This window comes from Mastomys coucha, unplaced genomic scaffold (genome assembly GCF_008632895.1).
Source record: "Mastomys coucha isolate ucsf_1 unplaced genomic scaffold, UCSF_Mcou_1 pScaffold4, whole genome shotgun sequence".
NCBI lineage: Eukaryota > Metazoa > Chordata > Mammalia > Rodentia > Muridae > Mastomys > Mastomys coucha.
This window is the reverse complement of record NW_022196910.1, coordinates 3,945,622-3,973,144: the sequence shown is the minus strand read 5'-3', so window position 1 is coordinate 3,973,144 and position 27,523 is coordinate 3,945,622. Positions and strand designations below refer to the sequence as shown.

General features: G+C 50.9%; 2 protein-coding genes across 12 annotated transcripts in view; both read left to right on the top strand.

The window, feature by feature from the left end:
* Positions 1 to 12,977, top strand: Rasal3 (RAS protein activator like 3). 2 transcript variants are annotated; one of them, XM_031349902.1, is made up of 18 exons: positions 1 to 103; positions 232 to 578; positions 3,789 to 3,928; positions 4,055 to 4,133; positions 4,240 to 4,301; positions 5,441 to 5,511; positions 5,913 to 6,039; positions 6,125 to 6,223; positions 6,635 to 7,171; positions 7,619 to 7,763; positions 8,380 to 8,524; positions 9,356 to 9,592; positions 9,683 to 9,884; positions 9,983 to 10,101; positions 10,865 to 11,255; positions 11,449 to 11,606; positions 12,252 to 12,315; positions 12,415 to 12,977. In XM_031349902.1, the coding sequence occupies exons 2-18, from the start codon at positions 248 to 250 to the stop codon at positions 12,568 to 12,570; spliced, it is 3,063 nt and encodes a 1,020-aa protein (XP_031205762.1). In that variant the 5' UTR covers positions 1 to 103; positions 232 to 247; the 3' UTR covers positions 12,571 to 12,977. The 2 variants fall into 2 exon arrangements, with proteins under 2 accessions (XP_031205762.1, XP_031205761.1); XM_031349901.1 differs by having other exon boundaries at positions 34 to 578.
* Positions 12,978 to 14,274: 1,297 nt separating this feature from the next.
* Positions 14,275 to 27,523, top strand: part of Wiz (WIZ zinc finger) — a 27,723-nt gene continuing 14,474 nt past the window's right edge. For 2 of the 10 annotated variants that reach the window (XM_031349189.1, XM_031349186.1), the window contains exons 1-4: positions 14,633 to 15,111; positions 15,904 to 16,166; positions 22,286 to 22,358; positions 24,796 to 26,903. In XM_031349189.1, the coding sequence (XP_031205049.1) occupies positions 15,962 to 16,166; positions 22,286 to 22,358; positions 24,796 to 26,903 (2,386 nt within the window). In that variant the 5' untranslated portion in view covers positions 14,633 to 15,111; positions 15,904 to 15,961. Of the gene's footprint in view, positions 14,446 to 14,632; positions 15,112 to 15,903; positions 16,167 to 22,285; positions 22,387 to 24,172; positions 24,455 to 24,795; positions 26,904 to 27,523 lie in introns of those variants that run through there. The other 8 variants (XM_031349193.1, XM_031349191.1, XM_031349187.1 and 5 more) reach the window with 7 other exon arrangements.

Genomic DNA, 27,523 nt, shown 5'->3' with positions numbered 1-27,523 from the left:
GGCGGGGAGAAGACAAGACAGGGTCACGTGGAGCTAGGTTCTGAGGAAGTTAGCTAGGCACAGTACAGACGGCTGTTGGTTCTGGACTGGCCAGGAAATCAAGGTAAGGGAGGGTGTATGTGTGGCACTCTCAAGTATGTTCCTTTTAGGCAAAGCTGAGAAGAGACCAGGGAAAATGAAGACAGAATGTGGACAGACAATGCTCAGAACTGTCACCTTTTGGTCTCGCAGCAGAGACTCCTCCGCCATGGACCCACCGTTGCAGAGTGAAGGTTCCCAAACACAGCCCTCGTTGCCCTCGCCCTCTCCGTTGACATCCTACCGCTGGCACACTGACGGCAGAGGGGAGAAGGCTGCTGGAGGGTTCCGATGGGGCCGCTTCGCAGGCTGGGGAAGGACCCTGAGCCATCAGGAGTCCATGGTGAACAGCCAGCCAGCCCCTAGATCTCTGTTTCGTCGGGTCCTCTCCGCACCCCCTAAGGAGTCACGGCCCAATCGCCTCCGGTTTTCCAAGACCTTGTGGGGGAGGCACAAGAACGTGGTGCCGTTGGAACCCAAGCCAAATCCGAAGGCCCCAGGTATGTTCTCCCCCAACCCAGCTAGGGCTAGGCTGGGTGGCCGGATGCCTGGGTGTTTGTCTGTCAATCTAGCACTAACCCTCTAGACACAGGAAGTTGTGGGGAGTATGAAAGCCCAGCAGGAAGCCGCTGGGGCCCCTAGCAGCGCTCATCTCTCTTTCCCCCTAGACTGGGTTGAGGAAGACTGGCAGGACCCGTAGGCAGCTGGGGTTCAGATGAGAAAGGAGCATTGAATGGATGCACCTTAGTACTGTGTGGATGTCTAATGGTTCTTGGTCCTGATGGTTGTCTTCTGTATCCACATTGACTAGATGTGGATTTCAGCTGCCTTATATATTTCTCATATCTTACTTTATTTCCCTGAATGTGAAATTCCCCATCTCTGCCTTAAAGACAACATTCATTCATTCATTCAAGCAGATGTTTATTCATTCAGTGTGTGTGTGTGTGTGTGTGTGTGTGTGTGTATCCTTTATCACAACACATGTGTTGAGGTCAGAGGACAACCTGCATTCATTTATTTATATTGGGAAGGGGGCAAGCAAGCCATGGTTCCAGTGAGGGGGGTCAAAGGACAGCTTTCAGGAGTCAGTTCTCTCCTTTAATCATGTGGGTCCTAGGGATCAAACTTAGACAGTTAGCCTCGGTGGCAAGCACCTTTACTTTTTGAGCCATCTTGCTGGGCCAAGGGGTTTTTGGAGCATCGAATTGGTCCCTGACTGAAGCACTAGGGACAGCTGTGAGTAAAGCAGATGACACTCCCTACCCTGTAGAGTTCACATTGTAGTGGCTGGGGGAAGAACAGTTACAGACAGAAAAATGAAGTCCCTATAAAAATGGCAGATGCTGCAAAATGAGACTGGGAGACTAGCGGAGACTGGGAAGATTAGAGACCAGGGCCTAGCATATACTAAAAGATCCAATCGCAGGAAAGAGTTAGGGCCTCGGATGTGGCTCCGTGGTAGAGCACTTGTTTAACATGGGAGAGGCTGTGGGGTTGTGGGTTTTATGTCCACCACCAAGAAAGAAAGAAGAGTTGTATGTATCACCCCTAGTGGTAAAACCGGGCAGAAAACAAACTGAGACGCTTGGCTCAGCAGGTGTTTCCTGGAAGCTCTTTCCTAGAAATTCTTGAAATGCCTTCCATTCATCAGAGCTAGGACTACTAAAATCCCAGCACTGGGAAAGCAGGAGCAGGAGGATGATCCGTCTTGAGTTCTAGGCCTGCCTAAGCCATATAACACAGCTTTATCTAAAAAACCAATGAGGCTCTGGCAAGGTGACTGGAAGTAAAAGCACCTGTGGGTAAGCCTGAAGCCCCACATGGTCAGGGGGGGCCCTAAATGTTGTCCTTTGACCTTCACATGAACCCACATAAATAAATAAATTCCAGTTGTTCTCCAGCGTCCACTTGTGCCATGGCAAATGTGTGTGTACATGCACAAACTAAAATAAATGTCATAAAAAGCAACTCAGTGTTAATAGTATATTTAGAAAGGTGGTTTCATATTATAGGGATTTCTTTTCCAAGACAGGGACTTACTACATAGACTTGGCTGGCCTCAGACTCACAGATCTGCCTGTCTCTGCCCCTGTTTGCTGGAATTAAAAGTATATACCACCAGACCCAATTATTTCCTTCCTTCCTTCTTTCCTTCCTTCTTTCTTTCTTTCTTTCTTTCTTTCTCTCTTTCTTTCTTTCTTTTTTCTTTTTTTCCAATTTAGGGACTCACACACAAAAGGCAAGTGCTGTACTCCTGAGCTAAGCTCCCAGCCCTGCAGAAGTACTCTCTGAGGCCCCATAGAGTGCGAGGTTGCCCACTACATAGGCTCCAGACAGTGCTTTCTACCAAGCAAGCCTGTCCCTAACTAGCTCAACCTCTCCCACTACTCCTCCCACAGTGGGGATCTGGGTAGCCTACTGGTGAAGGGTATGCTTAGTACGCGCCAAGCCGGGGCCCATCCCCAGCACCACAAGCCGGGGGCCCAATCCCCAGCACCCCAAGCCGGGGCCCAATCCCTAGCACCCCAGACAGAGAAACCCTAGTTCCTAACTCTTGCAGAGACTTCAGTCCAGCCTTTAGTGCCTTTCCCTTTATTTCCCTGGGCTTTGTTCATCTGCCAGCCTTTGTTCAGAGTCTCTATATACTTTCTCTTCCATCTTGGCTGGGTGAAATTCAAACTTCAGTTCAGAACCTAGTGCAAATGTACTCTGTCAGAGTGAGGAGTAGAGTCCTCCCTCCCTCTCCACCAACACCACCTCCCCAAGAAAGAAAACACCATGTACTTACAACTTTGTCTATACCATTCTCAGATGAATCCTTTCCACCTTAAGGAAATTATTTTAGTGTGTGTGTGTGTGTGTGTGTGTGTGCGCGTGTGCGCGCGCGCATGCACAGCATGGAAAAGTCAAAGGATATCCCTATAGAATCTGTTCTCTCGTTCGTTCCACCTTTATGTGGGCTCTAGGGGTTGAATTCACACCAGGCTTGCATGGCTGGTACCTTTACCTGTTAAACCACCTTGCTGGCCATAAATTAGTATGTAATCTATGTAAGAGGTCAAGGCTCGTATACCATCATTCTACCTATATCTACCTACCTATCTATCTATCCATCTACCCATCTATCTATCTAGCTACCCACCTACCTATGTATCTATCTCTCCCTTTCTTTCTCCCTCCTTCCCTTCTCTCCATCCCTTTTCCTCTTCTTCCTCCTCTCTATCCCTCCTTGTTTTTGGAATAAGGTCTCAAATCAGTAGCCCAAACTAGCCTGGAACTCATCCTTCTCCTAGCTCAGTGTGTCAGGTACTGGCATTACAGGTGTGTGCTACTAGGCCCACCTTTGCCCACTCTCTTGGTTAAGAGAAGAGTGCATGTGTTAGAAGCCTGGCTTAATCACACACTCACAAGCTGTGTGATTCTGGGTAGGCCACTCTACCTTTCTTAGCCTCTGTTCTAATGCCCTGTAAATGGCTTTTGAAGACTGAGTGAGAAAAGGCATGAAGGGCCATAAACATAGTAATGGGCACGGAGCCGGTGGACTGTGTTCACTTCTGGGGTTGTCAAGAACAAATCCCAGAGAGGTAAAGATCTACCCAAGGACACCCAGACTGACGTGGTTGCTGCAATGTGCACCTTCATGTATGAAGGAGGGCGTCAGAGGGAGAAGGGGAGACCCTGAAACCAGCATCTCCTCCTCTTCCCAGAGCCAGAGCCAGAGTTGGTAGCAGACCAGGATCTACCTGTTGCACAGATCCCTGAGCCTCCCACCCCTGACATGCCTGTTTGGAACATTGATGGCTTTACCCTGCTGGAAGGAAGGCTGGTGATGCTGGGTGAGGAGGAGGTAAGGAAGAGCAGGGGAGGAAAGGGAATGGGACAGAGGCGGTGGTAGAGGGGTAAACACCAGAAATGTATGTGCCCCCTCACGTGTGCCTCCCTTTTCTGACTGCCCACTTGTATGGGAGGACAGGGTCCTCGCCAAATCCGAATGGGAAGTGCCAGCTCAGAGGGTAGCATGCAGGCAGCCTTGGGGAACCTCAGGGATCCAGGTAAATTTGGGAATTTGGGGAGGGTGGAGGATTGGGGAGCCTTTCAAAGTGATTCATAATCTACCATGCTTTCTACCCTTAACCTCCAACCTCTGACCACCCACAGTTCGGACCCCTGGAAAAACTGAACCGGAAGCTACTGGTTCCAACCAGGTCCACAATGTTCGGGTATGGCGGCCAGTGGGGGAGCAGCGGGGGTGAACAAGATCTCCTAGACCTTGGCCTCAGACATGCTCTACCATCTAACTATATCACACACACACACAGAGAGAGAGAGAGAGAGAGAGAGAGAGAGAGAGAGAGAGAGAGTGTTAGGGCCAGGTGTGGTAGTGCACAACTATAATCACAGTCACAGAGACAAGGAGATTGCTTAGGCTCCATTCCAGGCAAGCCAGGGTAAATACTGAGACCGCATGAAAAAGAAACACACACAGAATGACTATTTTAAATTTTCTGATCCTTGATCTCTGCTTCCTGAGAAACCTTAGTCACAGTCCTGGGCCTGGAGGGCTGGGAAGAAAGGAATCATGGATAGATCACTGACCAGCTCCTAGTTTCTGCACCTTTTGTCAAATAGAGCTAATAAGAAAATTCCTCTCTTGTTTTTGTATTGTTTGGATATGTGTGTTGCTTTATTTATTTATTTATTTATTCATTATTTATTCATGCCCACTTACATACATGTGTGCACACACATACACATCCACACAAGGACACATGAAAAAAATATCGTAGAAATCAGAAATGCCTGCTTTTCTGAGTTCTAATTGAAAAGTAATAACTTTTCAATTTCCTTCTTCTTATTACTTTTTTGGATATTGACCAAAAGCCTATGCATGATTTCTCTGACACTCTGGGCTTTCTAACAGTCTCTGTCCTATATGTCTACCCATATGTCTACCCTATAGAGCTTGGTAACCTCTATTGCTGAATATGCTGGCTTTCTTGGCCGCTAACTCAAACGGCATGACTAAGGGAGGGAGGGAGAGAGGGGAAAAGCAGGGAAGGAAAGAGGGGAGAGAGATGAGAAAGAAGTGCAAGCTGTTGGGCAGAGAAGGATAACACCATTGACTTAAGAGCATTTGCCCCTCGTGAGGCCTTGAGTACAATCCCCAGTATTGCACAACAAGAATATAAATGTCATCTGCTGGTTACAGATGTTAATGCATCTGGTAGCAGATGTTAGTGAGCTTTGTCCACCAAGATCAGCAAATCCTCAAGGATACTCTGGGGGGGACAAAGCCGGGGAGGAGGGAAAGCACGGGTTCTCCCTGGCTCACATACCTCTCTGCACCCCCCCCCCCCAGAGGTTACTCAAGAGGCTGAAGGAGAAGAAAAGAGCCAAGTCAGAATTGGGAGTCCACACCCTTCGAGATGGGTAAGAGTCTCTGGGAAGTTGGAGGGCTTGTGGTTTGACACTGTGCCCCTTCAGCAGCTCCTCTGAGTTCCTTATCTTCACCTTCCCCCATGTCTGCATGTTCTCTCCATTCTGCTCCATGCTAAATGAACTTGGGACCACAAAGACTCCAGCTATTTTCTCATCTCTTGGTTGAACTGTGGGAGTCATCTCTAATGAAATAAAAGCTAACCAAATACCCTGGGTCTAGGAACTTCAAAGAATGCATGGAAATTCAGCCATAAGGGATGGGGGGTAGGGAAGGAAACAGCAGATCAATCGCTTGGACGCCGAAAGAGACAGCAGCTAGGGTAACTAAAGATTAAAAAGCTAAAGACTGACTTAGCAAGGAATAACGCCTTGTCCCCCTTCACTGGCCCCAGACCTCCCAGTGCTCTTGGCTCCAGAGAATCGCTGGCCACACTCTCTGAGCTGGACCTAGGCGCTGAGAGGGACGTGAGAGTCTGGCCACTGCATCCTAGCCTCTTGGGGGAGCCATACTGCTTCCAGGTAAATGAAGAACCCACCTTAGCTTCTACTAAACCCTTGGCACCATCTCAGCCTCTATTAAACCATTGAATCCCGCCTCAAATAGGTAACCTGGGCAGGTGGGAGCCGCTGTTTCTCTTGTCGCTCGAGTGCTGAGAGAGACCGTTGGATTGAGGACCTTCGTCGGCAGTTCCAGCCAAGCCAGGTCATTAAGGGGGACGGACACAGAAAGCCCTTTCACCAGCCAGGCCCTGCCCCTTCCATGCCATCCAAACAGTTTGCCCCCAAAACCTCCCGTGCAACACACCAGCCCCATGAATGTCAAATCTGCCCTTGCATCCAGTTTCCCACCTATTCACTCCCCAAGTCCTGTTTACCAAGTCCTCAGTCCAGGGCTACTCCTCTGTAGCCTAAACTCTAATGCATGAGAGATTCCCCAAAGCTAGATGTGTCCTGTTTAGCAGCTCCCAGATATTTGTGACCCCAGCCTCTTCCCCCAAGGGGTCGTGCAATTTCCCCGTGAACAAAGGCTCTCAGATCGTGGCACAGTGCACATATTGGGTCTTGGAGCGGAGACATCTCCGACACACTCCTCCTACCCCACTCCTGTATGCAGGACAACGTGGAGCGGCAAGAGACGTGGCTGACGGTGTGGGTGCACGAGGCCAAAGGGCTACCCCGAGCAGCTGCACCCGGAGTGCTTGCGGAGCTGTGGTTGGACGGCGCTCTATTGGCGCGCACTGCCCCCCGGGCCGGCCCAGGCCAACTCTTCTGGGCCGAACGCTTCCACTTCGAGGCGTTGCCACCTGCCCGTCGCCTGTCGCTGCGGCTGCGCGGAGCAGGCACGGCGGGGGCAACCGTGGGCAGGGTGGTGTTGGAGCTGGACGAGGTGAGCATCCCCCGCGCACCTGCCGCGGGCCTGGAGCGCTGGTTCCCCGTGCTTGGGGCGCCGGCAGGTGCCGTGCTACGCGCTCGGATCAGGGTGCGACGTCTGCGCGTGCTGCCGTCGGAGCGCTATAAGGAGCTGGCCGAGTTCCTCACCTTCCACTACGCGCGCCTGTGCGGGGAGCTGGAGCCAGCGCTGTCTGCTCAGGCCAAGGAGGAGCTGGCAGCAGCCATGGTGCGCGTGCTACGAGCCACTGGCCGAGCGCAGGTGAGAAGCCCTGACAACACAGACAAGTGGGACAGATAGCGCTTTGTAAGTTGTGCTGGGGAGGAAGGGCCTGGACACTGTCCAGGGAGGCGGGACACCGTGAGGGGCGGGGCCAATATTTTACCAATGAGGGGCGATGAGCTCTGTACCTCTGGAATTTCAGCTGCTGGGGATCTGGCCTTAATTTGAACTGTGAAAGGCAGACCCAGAACTTCAAATGGGGATGAGTTTGCTCTGAACTTCAGCGAAATGGGAGGGGCTGGAGGAGAGCCTCTATGCAGTTAGACACCTTTTCTATACTGTGAGAGGTGGATGTTGTAGCCTCAGCTAAAAGCTGAGGGCTGTGCCTGAATATCAGCAGAAAGGCACAAGGCCCGTGCCTACGTATGAAAGATGAGCCAATGACAAATTCCCAAAAGCATTCAGTGTGATCTCTGTTCTCCACAGGCATTGGTGACAGACCTAGGAACCGCAGAGCTGTCGCGCTGTGGAGGCCGTGAAGCGCTGCTATTCCGAGAAAATACCTTAGCCACAAAGGCCATTGATGAATACATGAAACTGGTGGCACAGGAGTACCTCCAGGAGACCCTGGGTAAGCAAAGAGAGGGAGGTCCAGGAAGCCCCCAGTGAAACTGCCTTCTGGGAGTAAATGTTGCTTTGGGGTACTAGACTCTGGAGTGGAAGTGGAGTTGCTATTTCCCCAAGATGTTTGATGCTTCCAGAGTAAGTTGAAGATAGACTTTATCTTAGATGGGGATTTATTGCTGCAAATGAAACACCATTACCAAAAAGTAAGTTGGAGAGAAAAGGGCTTAGCTTTCACTTCCACCCTGCTGTTCATTATTGAAGGAAGTCGGGAATTCAAACAGAGGAGGATCATGAAGGCAAAAGCTGATGCAGACATGGAAAGGTGCTGCTTACTGGCTAGCTTCCTGTGACTTGCTCAGTCTGCCTTCTGATAGAACCTAGGACCACCAGCCCGGGGATGACACCACCCACAATGGAAGGGAACCTCCCCCATTGAGAACTAATTGAGAAAATGCCTTAACAGCTGGATCTCATGTAGGCATTTCCTCAACCAAGACTCCTTCCTCTCTGATGACTCCAGCTTGTGTCACGTTGACACACAAAACCAGCCAGTACAGGGTTGGAAGCTGGGTGTGACGTGCTTGGGTTCATGGCCTTAACCAGTCTGTGCTGGACTGCAGGACAGGTTGTGCGGTGTCTCTGTGCCTCCACTGAGGACTGTGAAGTGGACCCCAACAAGTGCCCAGCACCAGAGCTGCCAAAGCACCAAGCTAGACTGCGAAGCAGCTGTGAGGAGGTTTTTGAAAACATCATCCATTCTTACAAGTGAGAATCAGGGACCCAGCACTGAGTATACCTGCCTCAGTGCTACTGTGCTGCCCTAACACAAACACACAAAATGCAGGGCACTCAAATTTGATTTAATATTTGAAATATGCTTACCTCCAAGTCAAATTTAAGTGCCCTGGTCTTATTTGCTGTATCTCACTACCTACACCCCTGCCATGCCACCTAACCCCAAGTAACCTAGGACCAACCTCCTTGGCCTTCGACCACAAATGCTTCCATACCACCTAACCTTGGTCAATATTAGATCTTAATTTCAGACTATACATATTCCTAACCCTATGACCCCTGACCTTAAGAGATCCTGTACCCCAAATCTCATGAAACTGGTTATAGGAAACATGAGCACATAATCCCTTGGCTTCTGGCCCTAGGATAACTTGCATGCTTAATCCTGTGACTTATGATCCTGAGTAACACTGTAACCCTAACCCCATCTTACATTATATTATACTCAGACCCTCACTTTCATACACAGTTATTATACCTCAAATTCATGCCCTCTGTTCCCATGTGATCTTGTCTGCCCAAATCTAAAAGTTACCACAATTATGCTCTAAGTTCTTAGTTTCTGGAACCCAAGCCCCAAGTATTATTATCCTGGATATCCCCAACCTTGCAACCCAAACAACAAGTTCAGTGAAATGAAAGCACACACACACACACACACACACACACAGGCTTCATTAATCATAGGTCACAGATAAGCATGTAATGTTTCCTATGCACCTAGCCTTAGACTTACGACCTTGATCATACATACTCTATATCCCTGTTCCCTTCCTCTAACTATGGCTTCTTCTGCCCCAGCTGTTTCCCAGCAGAACTGGGCACTGTGTTCTCAAATTGGCGTGAAGCATGCAAAGCACAAGGCTCTGAGGCACTGGGTCCCCGGCTGGTGTGTGCTTCCCTCTTCCTAAGGCTTCTATGCCCTGCCCTCTTGGCACCTAGCCTCTTTGGCCTGGCACCAGAGCACCCAGCCCCAGGCCCAGCCCGAACTCTTACACTCATCGCCAAGGTCATCCAGAATCTCGCCAACTGTGCTCCGTAGGTGTTGGGAGAATGTGGGGCAAGGATGGGGTCAGGGAGCAGGGGGTTGGCAGGTGTCCTCACTTAACCAGTTTGGCCTTATCTCAGGTTTGGTGAGAAGGAAGCCTACATGGCCTTTATGAATAGCTTCCTGGAAGACCATGGACCAGCCATGAAACACTTCCTGGACCAGGTAGCTACAGTGGATGCAGATTCCACACCCAGTGGCTACCAAGGAAGTGGAGACCTGGCCCTCCAGTTAGCAGTTCTTCATGTCCAGCTCTGCACAATCTTTGCCGAACTTGACCAGGTGTGACCTGAACCCAGAACCCTGGGTGCAAGGTAGAAAAGCTGGAAGGCACTGGAACCACATAGTTCACAGGACATCTTCCTTACATCCCTTGACAGAAAACCCAAGATAGCTTGGAACCACTACCCACCATCCTTCAAGCCATTGAGGAAGGCCGGCCTGTCCCAGTGTCTGTACCAATGCGTCTTCCTCGGGTCTCCACTCAGGTCCAATCCAGGTACCCTCAAACCCAGCCTGTGTTCTCATGGATGGCAGAAGAAGTAAATATGTTAAGATGAATAATGCCAGGGGCAGGATCATGTTGAGGTCAAAGGCTGGGAATGGCATTATGTAAGGAGGCAGGCAGAGGAGGGGCCCCACTGGGTGGTTAAAGGGTAAACATTCACAGAGCCAGAGTCCAAGATTGGGATGGAGTCATGTCAGAAGTCAGGGAAGAGTCACCTCCAGGGTCAGAGAAAGTAGCCCTGTGGTAAAAGATGAAGGCCTTGTGTCAGAGTCTGTGGATGGGGTCAAGTCAGGGGTGAGGTGGAGACAGGTTGTTACAAAGTCAGAAGAGCAGAGGTCAAGCTTACGGCAAATAGGACTAGTCATGGGGCCACAGGTTAGAGACCATTTCCTATCAAACGTCAAGAACAACAGCATCAGCTCAAGCCCAGAGGTTGGAGAGGAGACAAGGTCAATTAGGAAAAAAAAGTGGTTACCCTTGTGAGCAGAGGCCGATGCCCTGGGGTCAGATGGAAACCAAATTATTGAAAGGATCAGGCCAAGGTCAGAAGTCAGAGCCAAAGCTAGAGAGGGGAAAAAGATTAGATTGGGATAGTAGTCAGAAGTCAAGAACAGGGTCTCATCGAAGTCATAGGTCAATTCTGGTCCTCAGAGAATTCTACTGATGTCCAAGTGGGGTTGTTTCTGGCTCGAGGCTGGGGTGGAGTCATCTCCAGAGCCAACTGAGGGTCTGAATTTTCACATCCCACCTCCAGCTTCTCTTCAGGGGAGAAACCTGGCTTCTTGGCACCCCGAGACCTCCCCAAGCACACTCCTCTCATTTCCAAGAGTCAATCTCTGCGCAGCTTTCAAGGGGCAGGAAGCTGGGCCCGTCGGCGTCCAGATGAGGAGCGGCCCCCGCGGCGGCCGCGGACAGTGCTGCGCACACAGAGCGTCCCTGCCAGACGTCCTACCCACCGTCGCCCTTCTGCAGGTTCCAAGCCACGACCCAAAGGCTCCCTATGCATGGGACCCGCGCCTTGCGGACGGGCCTGGACTAGGGCGTCTGCATCGCTACCTCGGAAGCCATCGGTGCCATGGCAGCGTCAACTGGACCAGCCGGGGGACCGATACCAAACTCCGGGAATGCACCGACCAGTGGGCAAGGTGACTTCCGGTCCAGATCCTCGCCAGGGTGTGGGGCGGGCTGAGGATAAGGAACCAGACTAAGAAAGGACCTTAGGGCTCACTCTGAGACTGTTTTTCCCCGACCTACAAGTTCCCCCAACAGGGTAGAAATGTGATAAAATGAGGAAGGGACCTAAGGATGGGTCGGATTACAGCTACTGTCTTCCCACAGCTAGCAGAGATACAATGCGAGGTAGCGGCACTCCGCGAGGAACAGAAAGCTTTGTCCCATCTGGTGGAGTCGCTGAGTACCCACATCCAGGCCCTGACGGAGCAGCAGGAGCAGCTCCGCTGTCAGCTGCAGGATCTGGACTCCAGATTGGGAGCTGGGTGAGCCCCGCCCTTCACGGTAGCTCCGACCCCAGGTTCTTCAACAGGGTGGCCCAAATCTCTTCCAGAAAGTCTCTCCCCCTCCCCGCATAAACTACTCCTGCCTCCAGGCCCTAACAGTTTGATAACCTAGATGTGTCAGCTCCAAGTTACCATTCAGGACCTGGCAGCCTCTCCCCTGCCGGGCCTGTCTTTGATTAGACCTTTTATTTACTTACACCCCCTCAACCAGCCCCTCCTAACCCGATTAAGCCATCTGGGCCCTTCCAGCCCATTGGTCAGTCTCGGTCTTCAAATTGATTAATTAATCATTCCCTCATCCCCGCCCCCATGTCCCTTCTGTGAAATTAAATTTAACTTTGTAAGTCCAGGCTAACCACGAACTCTCCATCCTCTTGCTTCAGCCCCAACTCCCCACCCCAGAGTTACAGGGTTGCACCACTACACTTAGTTACTCTTTGCATCTTAGCTGTGCCAAGCTCTAATTAAACCTTGCTTCAGATAGACTTATGCCCAGCTCTCTAATCTGAACAAACCCCAGCTTCACTCCAAGCCCTGCCCACTGAGTTCCTGGCAGTGCACCCAGGATGGAAGGGACTTTCTCTGTTTCTGGCTTGCCCAATCTCTTCCCCCTTACCCCCACAGGATGTCAAAGTTGGATTCTAAGGGTGGTCTCCCAAGCAACGGAAGCCACAGGCTGAAAAGTCTGGTAAGACTCTTGCCTGAGACTGGAGGGGAGTGGGGAGTCTGCTTGGTTTACACCCCCAACCCTCACCCCACTTCAAACCCACTTCCACTGCCTTCCCAGGAGCATCGCCTTACTGAGATGGAATGTTCTCAGGACCAGCTGAGGGATACCCTCCAAAGCCTACAGCTTCCTTCAAAACCACCAGGATCTCGGAGCCAGCCCCTGCCTCCCAAAGCACCATATATCAATGGAGCTGATCTGTCAATGGGCACTTGAGCCTTTCACCCCACTCCAGATGGTCTGGAAGCCAAGAGAGCCACTACAGAGGATTTTCTGACCGCCTCAGCCCTTCATGGCCTTTAGTGGGGGACAGAGTGGGAGGTGTCAATCACTCTGGTAACTGTGAGGTTGCCTAGTAAATCTCCATTTCAGAAAGTCACTGGTTTCTCTGCCCCTACAAATGATTAATACCAGAGAATACCCAGTTCCCCATTCAGCTCTCCCAAATTCATACCTAATTTGAAGGCTCCTGAAGATGGAAATGATAAGCACAGCCTCATTATTGGTGTGATCTAAGGTCACTCTAAAAGACTCCATTCTCTCCTCTGTGAAGTGTATCTAAAAATTCTCTACATAGTGGACAACTCTTAATTAAAGGTATTCAATAAAAGGTATTGATCATTGTTTTGAGAACCACCTGCTTTCCCATGAAGCACAGATCTCCCACCCACCTATCCCACCTCATCCCTTACCAATACTTCAAGCTCTGAGTGACAGAATCTTTCTAGACTCCATATCACAATCCAGGCACCTTATGGTAGGGAGAGCAGGGGATCTGGGAGACAGATGGAGTGTATGTGAGAATACAGTTGAGTTTTATGGCTGGTTGAGTAAGGTGGGTGAAACAACAGGCAGGTGACGAGGTTAGCTACTTCACTGATCATTTGACCTGGTTTAAGGCAGATCCATAATCAAAATGGGTAGGTCTGCTTAGAGAAGTCTGACTCAAAATAGATAATATTTGAACTAAATGAGTAATCAAACACACACACACACCACACACACACACACACACACACACACACACACTTCACATTTATTGAGGTCTTTTGGGACTCCCAAATGAGCCATGGGGAAATAATAAAGTAGACAGACATGAACTCCTGTTTTCTCTGAAGACAACTATGCAACTGATGGATGACTGTATGGGTGGATGGACATTGGTAGGACTGTTGAATCCCTTGATTGTGGATAAAGAGAAGCAAGGGCTGGTACATGGGATATGAATGGATAGGCTAAGTGGATTTTTTGGATAGATGAGTGTTTAGAGAGGTGATTTGTTTATTGAGTTGTTGAGTGGTTGACAGATTGAGTGTGTAGATAAATGGGTGGACAAATGGGTGATGGATGGGAGGAAGCAACCAGTTTGTGATGTGTGTATATGGACTAGTCTGGAGGCTATGATCCTGAAGACTAGGCGGAGGAGAGCTTAGCATTCGGGACAGACATAAAGTAATGGAGATGTTTAAGTCCAATACAAACAACGAGGAAAGTCGAGTGACCTTATGATTGGAAGAGACTAAGAACTAAGAAGAGACTAAGATTGGAAAGCTAAGAACTGATGCTGGGTGGAGCCTCAATTATCTATGAATGATCCAAGTGAAAACTTCTACGTTTCCCTCCCGTGAACTCACCTGTTATTAACAAACCTAGATGTTATTAACAAACCTAGTATAGGAAGAACCAGTGGGGTGCAGAGGACAGGATGTTGTCATGGTAACAGAGCCCCTCCCTAGACGCTAAGGTCCTGCGGACCCTTTAAGGGTGACCTGCTTGGCCACTCCCAATATGGCGGCGCGCCCGCTGGATTTCCCGCCCCCCCCACCCCCCGAGTGGCACAAGGGGGGGCAGACCTCCTCATCATGGCGGCGCGGCGGGGCTGTCGCGCTGAGGTCACGTCGGCGCGCCGGGGGGGAGGGGCGGGACGGCAGGAGGGGGGGAGCGATTTAAAGGGACAATGTCCCCCGAGCAGTGGAGGCAGCAGCAGCTGCGGAGGCCGTGGCACCGGCACCAAGAGCGGCAGCAGCTGTAGTGGCAGCGACGGCCCCATGAAGTAGGGGAGTTCCCAGCCAGCGACTACGCCTTCCCCTGGTGAGGCCCGACCCAGCCTGAGAAGCTCGCGGGCGGGGCGGAGCTGGAGCGGGGAGGGGAGGCCTGGGCCCGGTCCGGCCGGGCGGGACCCCCTGGGGCAGGGGGCGGGGCGGGGCCTGCAGGGGCGGGGCCTGGTCGGGGGCGGGGCTGTACAGGTGGGGGGAGGGGCGGGGGTCTCGAGGCAGGTGTCTCCCCCCACCTCAGCTCGTCCCGCGGGGTCTCCCGCCCCGAGGTGCACGGGCGAAGGGCGCATCCTGGGGACCCTAGCTTCCCCGCAGGGTGCGTCCGCGCAGCGCCGCCCCTACCTCTGCGACCCCTGCGGGGGGGGATGGGGTAGGGAACGACCATCTGGACTGGAGCCCCCTCCCCAAGCTGCCAAAGTGCTCCGAAGTTGCGGTTCTGCCCGATCCCCGCCGGCAGAGCCTACCCGAGTGGGCACCCGCAGGTGCTTTCTGCAGGCCTGGGCAGGGACCCTTCCAGCCAAGACTGTCAGCCCACCCTGTGTAGGCCCCCCCCCCAACCGGGAGCACCCAGGCCCTCGAGGGCAACGCCTGCTACCAGGCCTGGAGCCCCGGCCCCGCCCCGGTTGCCTGGGCCCGGCCTCACCACCATCTCCCAGGGGAGAGCGCCTCATTCCTGCCCTTCACTTTCTGCTCTACCTTGAAGGTATTTATAGGTGGAGAGGACAATCGCCCTCCTCCCCCCACCCCAGGGTCCTTATTTCTGAAACAGGAGCCCCATCGGTCCTTTTCATCCTCGGGCCAGAGCAACCAATATCGGTGGAGGATGCAACCAATACTATTGGAAGGTGGCAGGGTGGAGGAGCCCAGGCTTGGTATGCATGAGAGATCATGCTGAGAAGGGAAAGGGTTAGTGGTGGGGTCACTTGAGAGTGTGAAGAGGTTAAGGGGTTAATAACCCTACATTCCTGGGTAGGGAGAAGGTGTGAATGTTGGAAAAGTGCAGGGGTAATTGATATGGGGCAACAAGAAGTGAGAAAAGTAGAAGGGCAAAGATGGGGGCACTTGAGACAGTGCATTCGTGAGCTGGGAGCGTGGAAACTGGAGGCATGGCTATAGGTTATGCAGTTACAGGATAGCTGGAAAGCAGCTGGACAAAGTGGAGCTGTGAGTGAGTGATGGAAGGAATAGGAGGAGGTAGAAGGATTGGCGAGGGAGGGCTGAGGTGATGGAATGTGCATGTGTAACTGAGGTGAATGGAGGCTGTGAAGAAGCTGGGAAAAAAGAAAGCTTTAGTGTATTGAGGCACGCTCACAGTAGAGGCGATTGGGTTATAATAGGTGTGGACGGGGCCTCAACACCACTTACCCCCCACCCCCAACTGAGAGGCAAACTGAGGCCATAGGCCTTGAAGGAGAGGACAAGGGTTCTGAGAGGGGGGAAAACAAACAGAATTCTTTTCTTACTCTCTTAAGGTCTTCCCTGTCTTTGTCTCCAGGCCCACAATGTCCTGCTGAATCTGCCAGGTACTGAGTGAAGATCAGCGGCTAGCACCCATGGAGGGGTTACTGACAGGTGGCCTGGCTGCCCCGGATCGTCCTCGAGGCCCAGAGAGACTGCCTGGCCCGGCTCCAAGAGAGGACATCGAGGGTGGGGCTGAGGCTGCCGAGGGGGAAGGTGATATTTTCCGATCTTCTCATTACCTGCCAATCACCAAAGAAGGCCCTCGAGACATTCTGGATGGCAGAAGTGGCATTTCTGGTAAGAGGTCTCTGCGGCTCTAAAGAAGCATCCCTCTTAGTCCCCACGGCTCAGAGAGAGTCAGGTCACCCTACCCAGCAGGGGCTGAGTTAGGATTGGAATTCTGCTCGATGTGCATAGCCGCCTTTAGTGCACACTGCTTAGATGACTGGATCCCAGTCACCCAGATGATGGTAAGAAACCGGGATTCATACTTGTAGTGACCTGGCTCTCCTCTCTGAGCTGGACACCAGCTGTATCCAAATAACCACATCAGCACGCTGAGCTCTTTGCCCAAAGCCCACTTGTTCCTTCTTGCAGTCTTGATGGAGTGAGTGTAGCTCCTGAGCTTGTGCCCTCTAGTGGTAAGGTAAAGTCTGGGGAGTTAGAGATTCGAGTCACCTCTATCTTGATTTAAACCCCATGTAAGGCTAGCTCACACTGTCCCCACCTCACAATTTGTTATTCATTTACTAAACACTGAGCACCTGCTGTGTGCCACTCTCTGTTCCGGGTGCTGGGGAAAATAATCATAAAGAGGCAAGAGCTCCTGTCCTCCAGGGGTTGGCATTCCAGAAGGGAAGTTGGACAAGGGACAACTGAACAGATGTCATAAGGGCAGGTGATGATGGAGGCTATGCAGATATTTAACTGAGTGCCAGGATCATGCCTGGGCAACCCGGGAAAAGCCTCCTGAGAAAGTGGTATTTGAGGCACAGCATAGAATGAGTGGTGGGAAGTACCCACCAGGTGATGGGACAGCAAGTGCAAGGCCCTGTAGAAGGAAGGAGCCTGGGATGTTTAAGGCCCAGGTCTGGTGTGGCTGGTCCCCAAAACCTTTGCCTTCTAATAACTTCCAAGCACCTCTTCGGTGGGTCCTACATGCCAAGTTCTTTGTGTGCTCAATCCATATCATACTTAGAACCTTTGTAGAGGAAGCCTCTGTTATTTAGTCCAAAACCCTGAGGGGTGAATTAAGTGCTCCAGACTCACAGAGTTAGGCAGTAGTGTGGCTTTACAAACTGGGGACTGCAGGTAGGCCCTTGCACATACTCTGCAAAAGCTGCTCCATTGCGTCCCATCCCCAGCCCTCTCCTTTAATTTTAAATAACTTCCTTTTCATCCATTTGTTCTCTCTCCTGCTGTTCTGTTTTGTGCGTTTTACATGTTAGGCGAGCACTCTACCACTAAGCTACCTTTCCACGCCTCATCTTATTTTTTAAGATGTTATTGTTTTTTATGGTATGAACGTCTGTATGTGGATATGTGCATGTGACTGCTGGTGCCTGCAGAGGCCAGGAGCATTAGAAACCTGGAGCTGGAGTCACAGATACTTCAGAGCTTCTCAGTCTTCTCTTTTAAAGTTTTTTTTTCATTATTATTATTTTATGTGTATGGCTGTTTTGTATACATGTATATCTGTGCAGCTCCTGCATGCAGCATCTGCAGGGGCCAGAAGAAGGCATCAGATCCATTGCAACTGGAATTACAAACAGTTGTGAACTGCCATGTGGTTGCTGGGAATTGAACCCTGGGTCTTTTGGAAGGGCAGACAGTGCTCTCAAACACTGAGGCATCTCTCCAGTCAGTCCCTGTTTTTTGTTTTATTCTGCTGGTTTTTTGTTTGTTTGTTTGTTTCTGTTTTGTTTTTTGAGGTAGGTTTTCTCTGTGTTGTCTTCCCTAGCTGTCTGGAACTCACTCTATAGATCTGGCTGGTCTTGAACTCAGAAATCCACCTGCTTCTGCCTCCCTCCTGAGTGCTGGGATTAAAGTTGTATGCCACCTTGCCCAGCTTCTTTTTTAGCTTTTGAGTAATTTTTCTTCTCCCCGCCTCTTTTCTGTTGTTTTCTCTCTCGTTTTGTGTTTTGTTTTGGTGAGTTTGGAACCCAGGGCCTCCGAATATTGGGCATGTACTCTTCCACTCAGCCACATTCCCAGAAACCTTTATTTATAGCTCTTCTGTATACTCTTGGAGCTCCTTGATCTGCCACCACCTAACAGATCTTATGATGCTCAGGTATTTGCAAACCCACCTTTCTAGAGTGCAGTAAAGAGGGGACCTAGCATCATGCCATCCCTGCTGTCTTGGAGCCCTCCACCTGGGGCAGGGGAGATAGACATGAACTGAGACATAGGGTGCGGAGGAAGCAACATGAAGTACAAGGGGTTAGGACAGAAGCCCTAGCTTGTAAAGATTCTGAGAGCATGGCTGGCACCTGCCAGTGTGAGGCAAGATGGGGCGTGGTGAGTAACAAGTCCTTCGAGCTGAGGATTGGCTGTCCCTTAGCAGTCCCCTCCTCAGGACCCAGTGAGTACCAGGACTTTATCACAGGTCACACAGCTAGTCGGGGCAGGGCTGGAGTCTTAACTTTGTGGGAATTTAAGAAATCTTCTGTAGATTTCAAGGGACTAGGCATTTTTCTCCATGGAGCAGATGACCCAAGACTGGAGAGATGGAGAAGGCAGGTAGGTGTGTGTCTTCACCACCCCACACTCCACTGGGGAGCAACCAGGGATTCATGGGTGCACCTGTTTCACAGCCTAGGTAGGAGGAGAAAGAGGCCACCAAGAGGGACTAAACCCATTCTTCATGGACTCCCAGAGTAAATGGGAGCTCATGTGAGGATGGCTGCACTGAAGCAGAATCATAGCATGGAGATTAGAGAAAGCCTGGATGTCTGCCCCACTGCCCTCTCGGCCTGCTTGATTCCCCTTTGTAGACTATAGGCACTTGCCCTGGGAGTCTCATGATATCTATAAATAGGAACAGTCTCTGAGGCTGCTATTCCATCTGGGCATTCCCTCATCCCTGTGCAGCCCTGAGAACCCCTCAAGGATTCCCAGCAGTGGCACCCCAAAACTTCCATGCCTGGACAAGGAATATCTCTGCCTTGCTCTGTCTTCCAATATGACTATGAGTTGGGACCCTGCCTCAAGCCCCATTGCAGTCCCATATACCTCTGTGGTAGGCTTTGCAGGAACAGCAAAGTCTTGTGGGACTTACGTGTTCCACTCAGATCAGTGAAGAGTCTGGTGCATGCCTACTGTTGTCCATGGGACATGGGACATGGGAACAAAGAATGTGTCATTTCTGGATTCATGGAGAGAATGAATCAGAACATGGAGAAAACAAGCCTGAGGCTACGAGTCTAGCCTCCAGCTTCCAACCCAGAACATCATCAGACCAGCCTTGACACTACAGAACACCCATCTCCTCCTTCCCCCCATTGCTGTTTCTCTGGATGGAACTCTTCCTGTGATCTCATTGGCCCCCTTGAAGCTGGTTTCATGGCTGTTTGCATTGAGGAAAAAACAGAGGCTTGGAGCCTGAAAGGCCACTTCTGGTCACACTGCTGGGCCTTACACTTGGAATTGTCTGGCAACAAAGTATAGATTCTTGGCAACTCTGCCAAGCTGCAGGCTGCCTGGCTTGGAGTTTAAGTGGCTCATGGACACTCTTTCCTCTCATTTGTAAGCTGTGTCGGGGACCCCACATGGCAGGAGCCAATGGGGGATTCTGGCACTGCCACTGACTCAGAGTTGCATCTGAAGTGCCACAGGGACTTCTGGATCTCCTTCAGTGTGGGGCTTCTGGGCAAAGCCCCCACCTCCAAGTTGTCTCATATATAGTCCCTGCTTGATCTCCTTCTTCCAAACTTGCTGCCACTAAAAATAGGAGCCTCACTGGAGCTGCTCAAAGAGGCCAGTGTGCCCCTCTGGCTCACGGAATTCTTAGACAACAGCCATTGCGCATAGCCATCAAATCTGGGACACTCAGAATTTCAGAAACAGGACACCTGGGACCCTCAGACCCACATCTCTAGGCTGTATTGGGACTGGTTATCCACTAATTGGTCACTTTCTCCTGATTAGCTTTCATCTGTTTCTTATGGTTGTTTTCCTAGCCCTCACTATCCTCTCTAGCACCTCATCATAACTTCTGCCTTAAACCCCAGAATATCCCTGCTCCTGGTGGGTCTGCCTTCATGGCTTTCAAATGGGGACAGTCAGGTCCCACAGGGGACACTTTGGGGGATGTGTGCAGACATTTTCAGTTGGCATGATTGCAGGATAGGTAGGAATTACTGTCCCATGGGTGAGTAGAGGCCAAGGACATTGTGGATTATCCTACAATGTGCCGGGCTGCCTCGGCCCAAAGAAGGATCCTCTCCAAGTGTCAAGACTAAGTAATGCCAGTCTGCTCTAGGATATGCAAAATTTTGTACCCCTGCCCCACATTTTAGAGGCCGTGCCATTGTAACAGCCCTTATGTCAGGCTCAGCAGACAGACCATACCTTTCTAACCATTCCCTCCCATTTTCATTCTTCTATCCCCAGTGGTAAGCTTTTAATTCCCAGGGAAAATTGGATGGTGGGGGATTGGAAGAATCCATGCCAGCCCTCGCCCTTTCTGGACCATCCTCAAATTGAGGTTGATCCAGCAATTGCATCTGTCAAGCCCTGGCCAGGGCACAAGTTCCCCCAGCGTGTTAACCTTGGCCCAGGCAACTGGCTTACTCCCTGCTTGGCATGCTTGCCGTGTTAGGCAAGTGTGGCGGATAGAGAGGCACAGGCCAGGATTCCTGCAGTGCCTCCAGGCATTGGCTCTACAGGCAGATAATGAAGAGTTGGCTCTATCTGTGTTGTTTTGGGGTGGTGGGCATTCCCAAGAAGAGATTCCATTCTGGGATTTAGGGTCCAGAAGGCAGGCGTGGGCCATGTGTGTGGTTCAGGGTGGCCAGGCTCCCCACTCATTATCTGGCATGTGTTTGTTGAGTATTTGCATGCCAGATGCTGGAATGCTGCCATGAATGAGCTACAAATGTCCCAGTTCTCAGGGGGCTTATGTGCTTACAGTGCATCCAGACATGCAGCTATCCACCGAGGGAACCTGGTAGTACCTGGGAAAGTTAAGAAATAAATGAAGCGGGTGCCAGGCATGGTGGCACGGGCTTATAATCATAGCACTCAGAAGGCAGAGGCAGGAGGATGATGGATGTAAAAGTAGCTTGGGCTACATAATGAGTTCAAGAATAACTGGAGCTACATAGCAAGATTTGTCTCAAAAAGGGCTAAACAAAGCCAGGTGTGCTGATTTGTGCCTGTCGTCCCAGTAGTAGAAAGCAGAGGCAGGGGTATTGTGAGTTTAGAGGTCAGCTGGTCTCAAGAAAGACCCTGTCTCAGAAGCAAAATGAAGAGTAGGCATAGGGGCACATACCTGTGGTCCCAGCACTTGGGAGTAGAGGTAGACAGATTGGGAGTTCAAGGTCATCCTCAGCTACATACTGAATTTGAGGCCAGCCTGAGCTACATGAGATCCTGTGCCCACAAAAAAAATAAAACCAAAATCAACCCATCCAACAGGAATCCAATAACTAGTACATAGATGAATAAATTAGGGTAAAGAGGAGATAATAGCATCTCATTTGACTGAGCAGTCAAAGAAGTACCAACTACAAAAGTCCTGAGGCTGCTGCACACAGTGCTGCACAGCCTTACCCAGCACTTAGCAGGCAGAGGCAGAAGCATGGTGATGAGTTCTAGATAGCAAGTTCCAGGACAACCAGGGCAACGTAAAAACACACACGCACACACACACTCTCACACAGAGTTGGAAAAAGAGGGGTGGCTAAAGCCAAAGAAAGTTAGGACTCAAAGCTTCAAAGGAGTGGGGGTTTGGGGAGAATTTGATAAGGGTAAAGCAGTAAGGGTCCAGGAAATGGAAGGGAAGTTGAAGGAACCAACCAATAAAGACCCAGACCTCATATATGTGCCATTGTTGTGGCAGGTGGGACTCTAGCTTTTTCCTGTAGTTAGAATGAAAAGCTTATGAGTTTTACCAGGGTATGATTTTAAATCAAACAAAAACTACCCTGGTTGCTGGATGTGGGGAAGACTGAAAGGCAGCAAGCCCCTAGGGTCCTCCAGGAGACCTAAGGGGACTCCTTCAGAGAACCTCCTTCTAGAATACAAGAATGCAGAGGTCAAAAGCCTCTGAGGGATAGGGTTGGGACCTACAGGTCCCATCTGAAGTACCCCACAAGGCTCTTGGAGCTGAGGTATGGAGGGCCCTGGTCAGGGGAAACCCGGCCCTGGCCAGGGGGACCCCAGACCCTCAGGGTCTCCCCTCTTTGTTGCAGATGGGCAGCCCCATCCTGGCCTCAGCGAAGCCCTCCCCCGTGCCACCTCGGCCACCCATCGGATCAGCAGCTGGTGAGTGCCACGCTGTCCCTGACCTCAGGTAGGGCAGGGGGCCAATCAGGAGTGTCTAGGCTCCATCAAAGCCCTCTGGGGAATGAGAAGGGGACAGGAGGGAATTAAGAGGTCAGGCAGGAGGAGGTGACTCCCTGTATACCAGCCCTGGGTGTGTGCTGGTGCTTGGGGGGAGGTCTCAGCAACACAGAAGGTCAACTCTCATTACCCCTGCTAGGAGCCAGGCCAGAGAGGAACAAGTCTGCAGGTTAAACCCTTGGAATCCAGTCTCTCTGTTAAGTGATGCTTAGATTGATGCCTCTCTGAGTCTCAGTTTTCTCATCTGCAAAATGGAAAGTTACCTTGCCACAAGAGGTTTCACAAATTTGCCTTGAGAACTCAAGGATCATTGTGAAAGAACAGGAATCAACTTCAATGTTAATGGCCACTACTCTGATTCTTTTGTTTGTTTGTGGTGCTAGGGACAAAACTCAGAAGAGAAAGGTCTTACAAACTCAATGCAAGTCCTCCACCATCTATTCCTGAGTTCTAGCCTCAGCCTTGCTACTCTTTATTAAAGAGTTTAGTGGGTCTAATATATAAATACGATAGTTTCAAGATTAACAACAGGTGTAGAAATGAATAATAATGATTAAGTTCTGGCTCTCAGTTCAGCCCACTGACTCTTTGCTACAACCCTGAGAGGTAATTTTAATATTGCACGACACCTAAGTGCTTAGAGCGATAGCACTACTGCCTCCCCTTAGCCTATCTGTACTATCGATTTTCCCACCAGTTCTGTGGATGGGATCAAGCCACTCCCTTGTGAAGGCAGGCTCTTAAAATGAAGGGAGCCATACATCTGTGATCTCAGCACTCATGAGGCACATACTAGAGAATCAGGAGGCCAGGATCTTCCTCTGCTACATAGTAAATTCAAAGCTAGGAATGGATTCCTGAGACACCCCCCCCAGTGAAAAAAATATACATATGTGTATACGTATATGATGGGCACAATGGCACATACCTACTATCTCGGGTTTTAAATTTTAAAACAAGACAGTCTTGAGTCCAACACTAGCCTGGGATACATAATGGGACCCTGTCTAAAATAAGTAAATAAGCAAGCCCACCCTGGTAATACAGACTTATAGTATGCAGCTATTCCAGAGATTGAGGGAGGAGGATTGCTGAGTTCAAAACCTGCCTGAATTACAGAGTGAGTAGAAAGCTAACATAACTTAACAAGATCCAGTCTCAAAACTTTAAGAAGGGAGAGGGCTTCAGTATGTAGTTCTATGGTAGAGTGCTTGCCTAAAGTGAACCAGGTCCTAGGTTTAATTCGAAGCGCTGTGGGGAAATGAAGAGAGAACTGATCAGGAATACAAAACCTGGTGTGGTGGCCACACCTGTAATCCCAGCACTGTGGAGTGAGAGGCAGGCAGAGCCTGATGTGGTGGCCACGCTTTTAATCCCAGCACTTTGGAGTTAAAGGCAGGCAGATCTCTGAGTTTGAATCCCTTCTAATCTACATAATGAGTTCCAGGACAGCCGGGACTACACAGTGAAACCTTGTGTCCCCCTGGAAAAAGTCCCATTAATCCCAAGTCTTACTAGGTAAAGTGCTCCCTGATCCCTAAGCACTTGAATTATACCTATGTCTACCCTATATTTTGTTGTGGGGTCATAGTCCCCACTTGAAAGGTTGGCAAGCTTTTAAATAAGCACCTGCTTTGTGTGATAGTTTTCATTGATGAGAACTGTCGAAAAAGCTCCTTAGACATTGTATAAGGAAGACTAGATTCCTGACTCTTGAAAATCATCTCCATTTTTAGGATTGGAAAACTGAGGCCCAGAGAACTTTCCTCATCTACTCTGACCTCCCAGCCCTACCTATCTCCCTCCCAGGAAGGTCAGGGTCACTGGAACTATTAGTCACTCCTGACTGTACCCTCCTCCAAGAGGGGAGAAGGTTCATCCTTTGAGCTGTCCTGCCACAAAGTTGACCTTCACCAAATTTGGGGGAGAGATGTGAATAAGTCGCCACAGTTTGGGGAGGACCAAGACAGAAGCAGCCTGGAGCCCAGGTCAGAGCCTTGGATCCTCCCTGGGGAAAGGTGAGAGTTCACTGTACCACCAGATTTGGGGATACTCTTTTGAGGCTCTATCCCCAAGCTGTGGTCTCTGCACATTTCTCCAATGATGCAACAGGGCTGGGCTGTGTGGACAGGTTGCACCCTCAGAGTTGAACCTGGCCTTGTCGCAAGGCCTCTGGAAAGGCCCACTTGGACTTCCTCACCTTTACCCTATTACCCACAACCTCTCCACAGTCACCCTTATGCTGGATCTCAAGGAACTAACAGTTCCATCCAGCCTGGGAGGACTCCCTGTCACTACGACCCTAGGGAGGGGAACCAAGGGTCACAGCTAACTTATCCCCGTTGGCACTTCCTTGCAGCTACTGGGATGGAGACAGCCTGGACTTTCAGCCGGGCTCCCCACCACCCCATCTTCTGGGTCCCTTCCCTGCATCCCTTGATGTTCAGGGGTCTTGGGAGCATCCCATGGTCCAGGAGGCCAGGGAGGGTACCCCGTCTGAGCAGAGGTTCAAGGACTCAGTTATTGTGAGAACTATGAAACCCTATGCCAAGCTCAAGGGCTCTAGAAAGTTAATGCACCACCAGGGTGAACAGAAGTTTTTAAAGAAATACTCTCCAAGCCACCACAAGTTTGATTGGCTCCAAGATACGGATGAACAGGGGCCCCTGAAGGATACAGGGTTGCACCTGGACCTCCCTGCCCAGCCACCGACTGTCACCTCCTTCAGGAGGGTAATTGTGCCAATGGATAACACTCCCAAGACCTTGGACATGGAGGTTATGGGTACCAGAGAGGACCTAGAGGACTTTGGAGAGGTGGCCCAGCCTTCTGAGTGGGGTCTCCACACATCAGCCTCAGAAGTGGCCACCCAGACCTGGACAGTGAATTCTGACGCATTTGTGGAGCGACTGCAGCCCCTACTGTCCCCAGTCCAGACAGGACCATACCTGTGTGAACTGTTGCAGGAAGTAGCTGGTGGGGTTGACAGCCATGAAGAAGAGGAAGAGGAGCCAGATGTGTTTCCTTGCATCGAGTGCAGCATCTACTTCAAGCACAAGGAGCACCTCCTAGAACACATGAGCCAGCACCGCCGAGCACCAGGCCAGGAGCCCCCAGCTGACCTGGCTCCACTGGCCTGCAGTGAATGCGGCTGGGCCTTCACAGAACCTACTGCCCTGGAACAGCACTGGCAACTGCACCAGGCTTCCCGGGAGAAGATTATTGAAGAGATCCAAAAGCTAAAGCAGTTTCCAGGTGATGAGGGCCGTGAGGCACGGCTGCAATGTCCCAAGTGTGTCTTTGGCACCAATTCCTCTAGAGCCTTCATGCAACATGCCAAGCTGCATGTGGGTGGGTCACTGCCCAGTCGACAAGCCAAGGAACCTTTCAGGGGTGGCAGCCCAGTCTTAGATGTTAGCACCCTCGTCTATCCCTCCTATGGAGACTCCTCAGGCCTTGATACCTGTGTTCACTGTGGCTTCATGGCACCTAGCAAGAGTCTGCTCAGGGAGCACATGAGGCTAGTACATGCCCACGTCCATTGGGAGGAGGATGGAGAGGACTGTGAGGACCTCACTAGCCAGCCAGGGACTAGCCAGGATACATATACTCACTTACCTGACACTGCCACCGTGGACTATTTTAGCAAATCTGAGCCTCTCTTGGCCTCTGTGTGGCAGGAGAACCCTTCTGGATATGACCCTGGCCCAGCCTTTGGTCCAGATTATCAGCAGCCAGGCATGAGAGATTTCCCATTGTTAAATTCAGGCCAGCGATCTCTTGGAAAGCTGGCCTTTCCTTCCCCTATGGCATCTACTTCCCATTCTATACAGCTCAATAGAAACAAAAGCACTGCCCACCTGCAGAGAATGGAAGGCAAGAGTCACCCTTGGAGTGGAGAGGAAGAGGAAGACAATGAAGATGCAGTGCTGACTTCTGACATGGATTTTACTCCTGAGAATGGAGCCTTTCCACCCCTAGCCATCCCTAGCCTCATCCCTCAGCCAGCCCTTGAGTTGAAGCAGACTTTCCAAGATGCCCTGCAGGCAGTTGATGCCTCAGAGACTCAGCAGCAGCAGCTCCAAGCAATGGTGCCTATTGTTCTGATGGCAAAGCTCAGGCCACAAGTCATAGCTGCAGCCATCCGAGCATCCCCAAAGCTGCCACCTGAGGAGCTAGAGCTCAGAAGCACCCACCCGCTGGACTTCCTGCTCCTAGATACACCTTTGGGTGGCTCACTGGGTCTGGACTCACTCCTAGAAGGGGATCCAGCCATGGCACTAAAGCATGAGGACCGGAAATGCCCCTACTGCCCTGACCGTTTCCACAATGGTATCGGACTAGCCAACCATGTCCGGGGACACCTGAACCGAGTGGGTGTCAGCTACAATGTTCGGCATTTCATCTCTGCAGAGGAGGTGAAGGCTATTGAACGCAGGTTTTCCTTCCAGAAGAAAAAGAAAAAAGGTAGGGCATCGGCCTTGCTTTGGGAATCCATCTCCCTCTCTCAATGCCTGGGAGCCACAGAGCTGGACAGCAGAGTTCTAAACTTACCCACCCTTACTCTGAATCCTACTGTAGCATCCTGCAGGGTAAAATTTGGGGTTTCCCATCTTGAAACACCTGGGAGCCATGGGCTAGGTCACCACTAAATGTTGGTGGATGTGCAGCAGTGCCCTAGTGCCCTGGTCACAGTGGCAACTGGAGAGAGGAGTTTGAGCACAGCAGTCACCACAGGCAGATAATTCCATTTGATTCTTTCATGCAATAAATGTGTATTGAACTGGGTCGTCTCTGTTCTGGGCCCTGAGAAGGCCAGCAGTGAGCTAGACAACAGTTTTGCTCTCTTAGAACTCACGGCCCAAGCAAAGTAACAAGGACTTTTGGTGGGCTTCTGGGCCTGGGGCCACCTATGCAGTGTGAAGATTTCTAGGCAAAGAGTTTCTGATTCCAGAGGTCTACCTCTAGTTAGAGCACACTGGGTAGTTCACAGCCCACTTGGGGAAGGCATTAATATGGTGTTTGAGTGAGTGAGAGTGCAGAGAGAGAGAGAGAGAGAGAGAGAGAGAGAGAGAGAGGGAGAGGGG

Coding starts and splice junctions, on each gene's coding strand:
- Rasal3 (XM_031349901.1), top strand. CDS start 137: ATGTTCCTTTTAGGCAAAGCTGAGAAGAGACCAGGGAAAATGAAGACA. Junction 6,040..6,124: donor GGGAGCCATACTGCTTCCAG/GTAAATGAAGAA, acceptor CGCCTCAAATAG/GTAACCTGGGCAGGTGGGAG. Junction 6,224..6,634: donor GGCAGTTCCAGCCAAGCCAG/GTCATTAAGGGG, acceptor TCCTGTATGCAG/GACAACGTGGAGCGGCAAGA.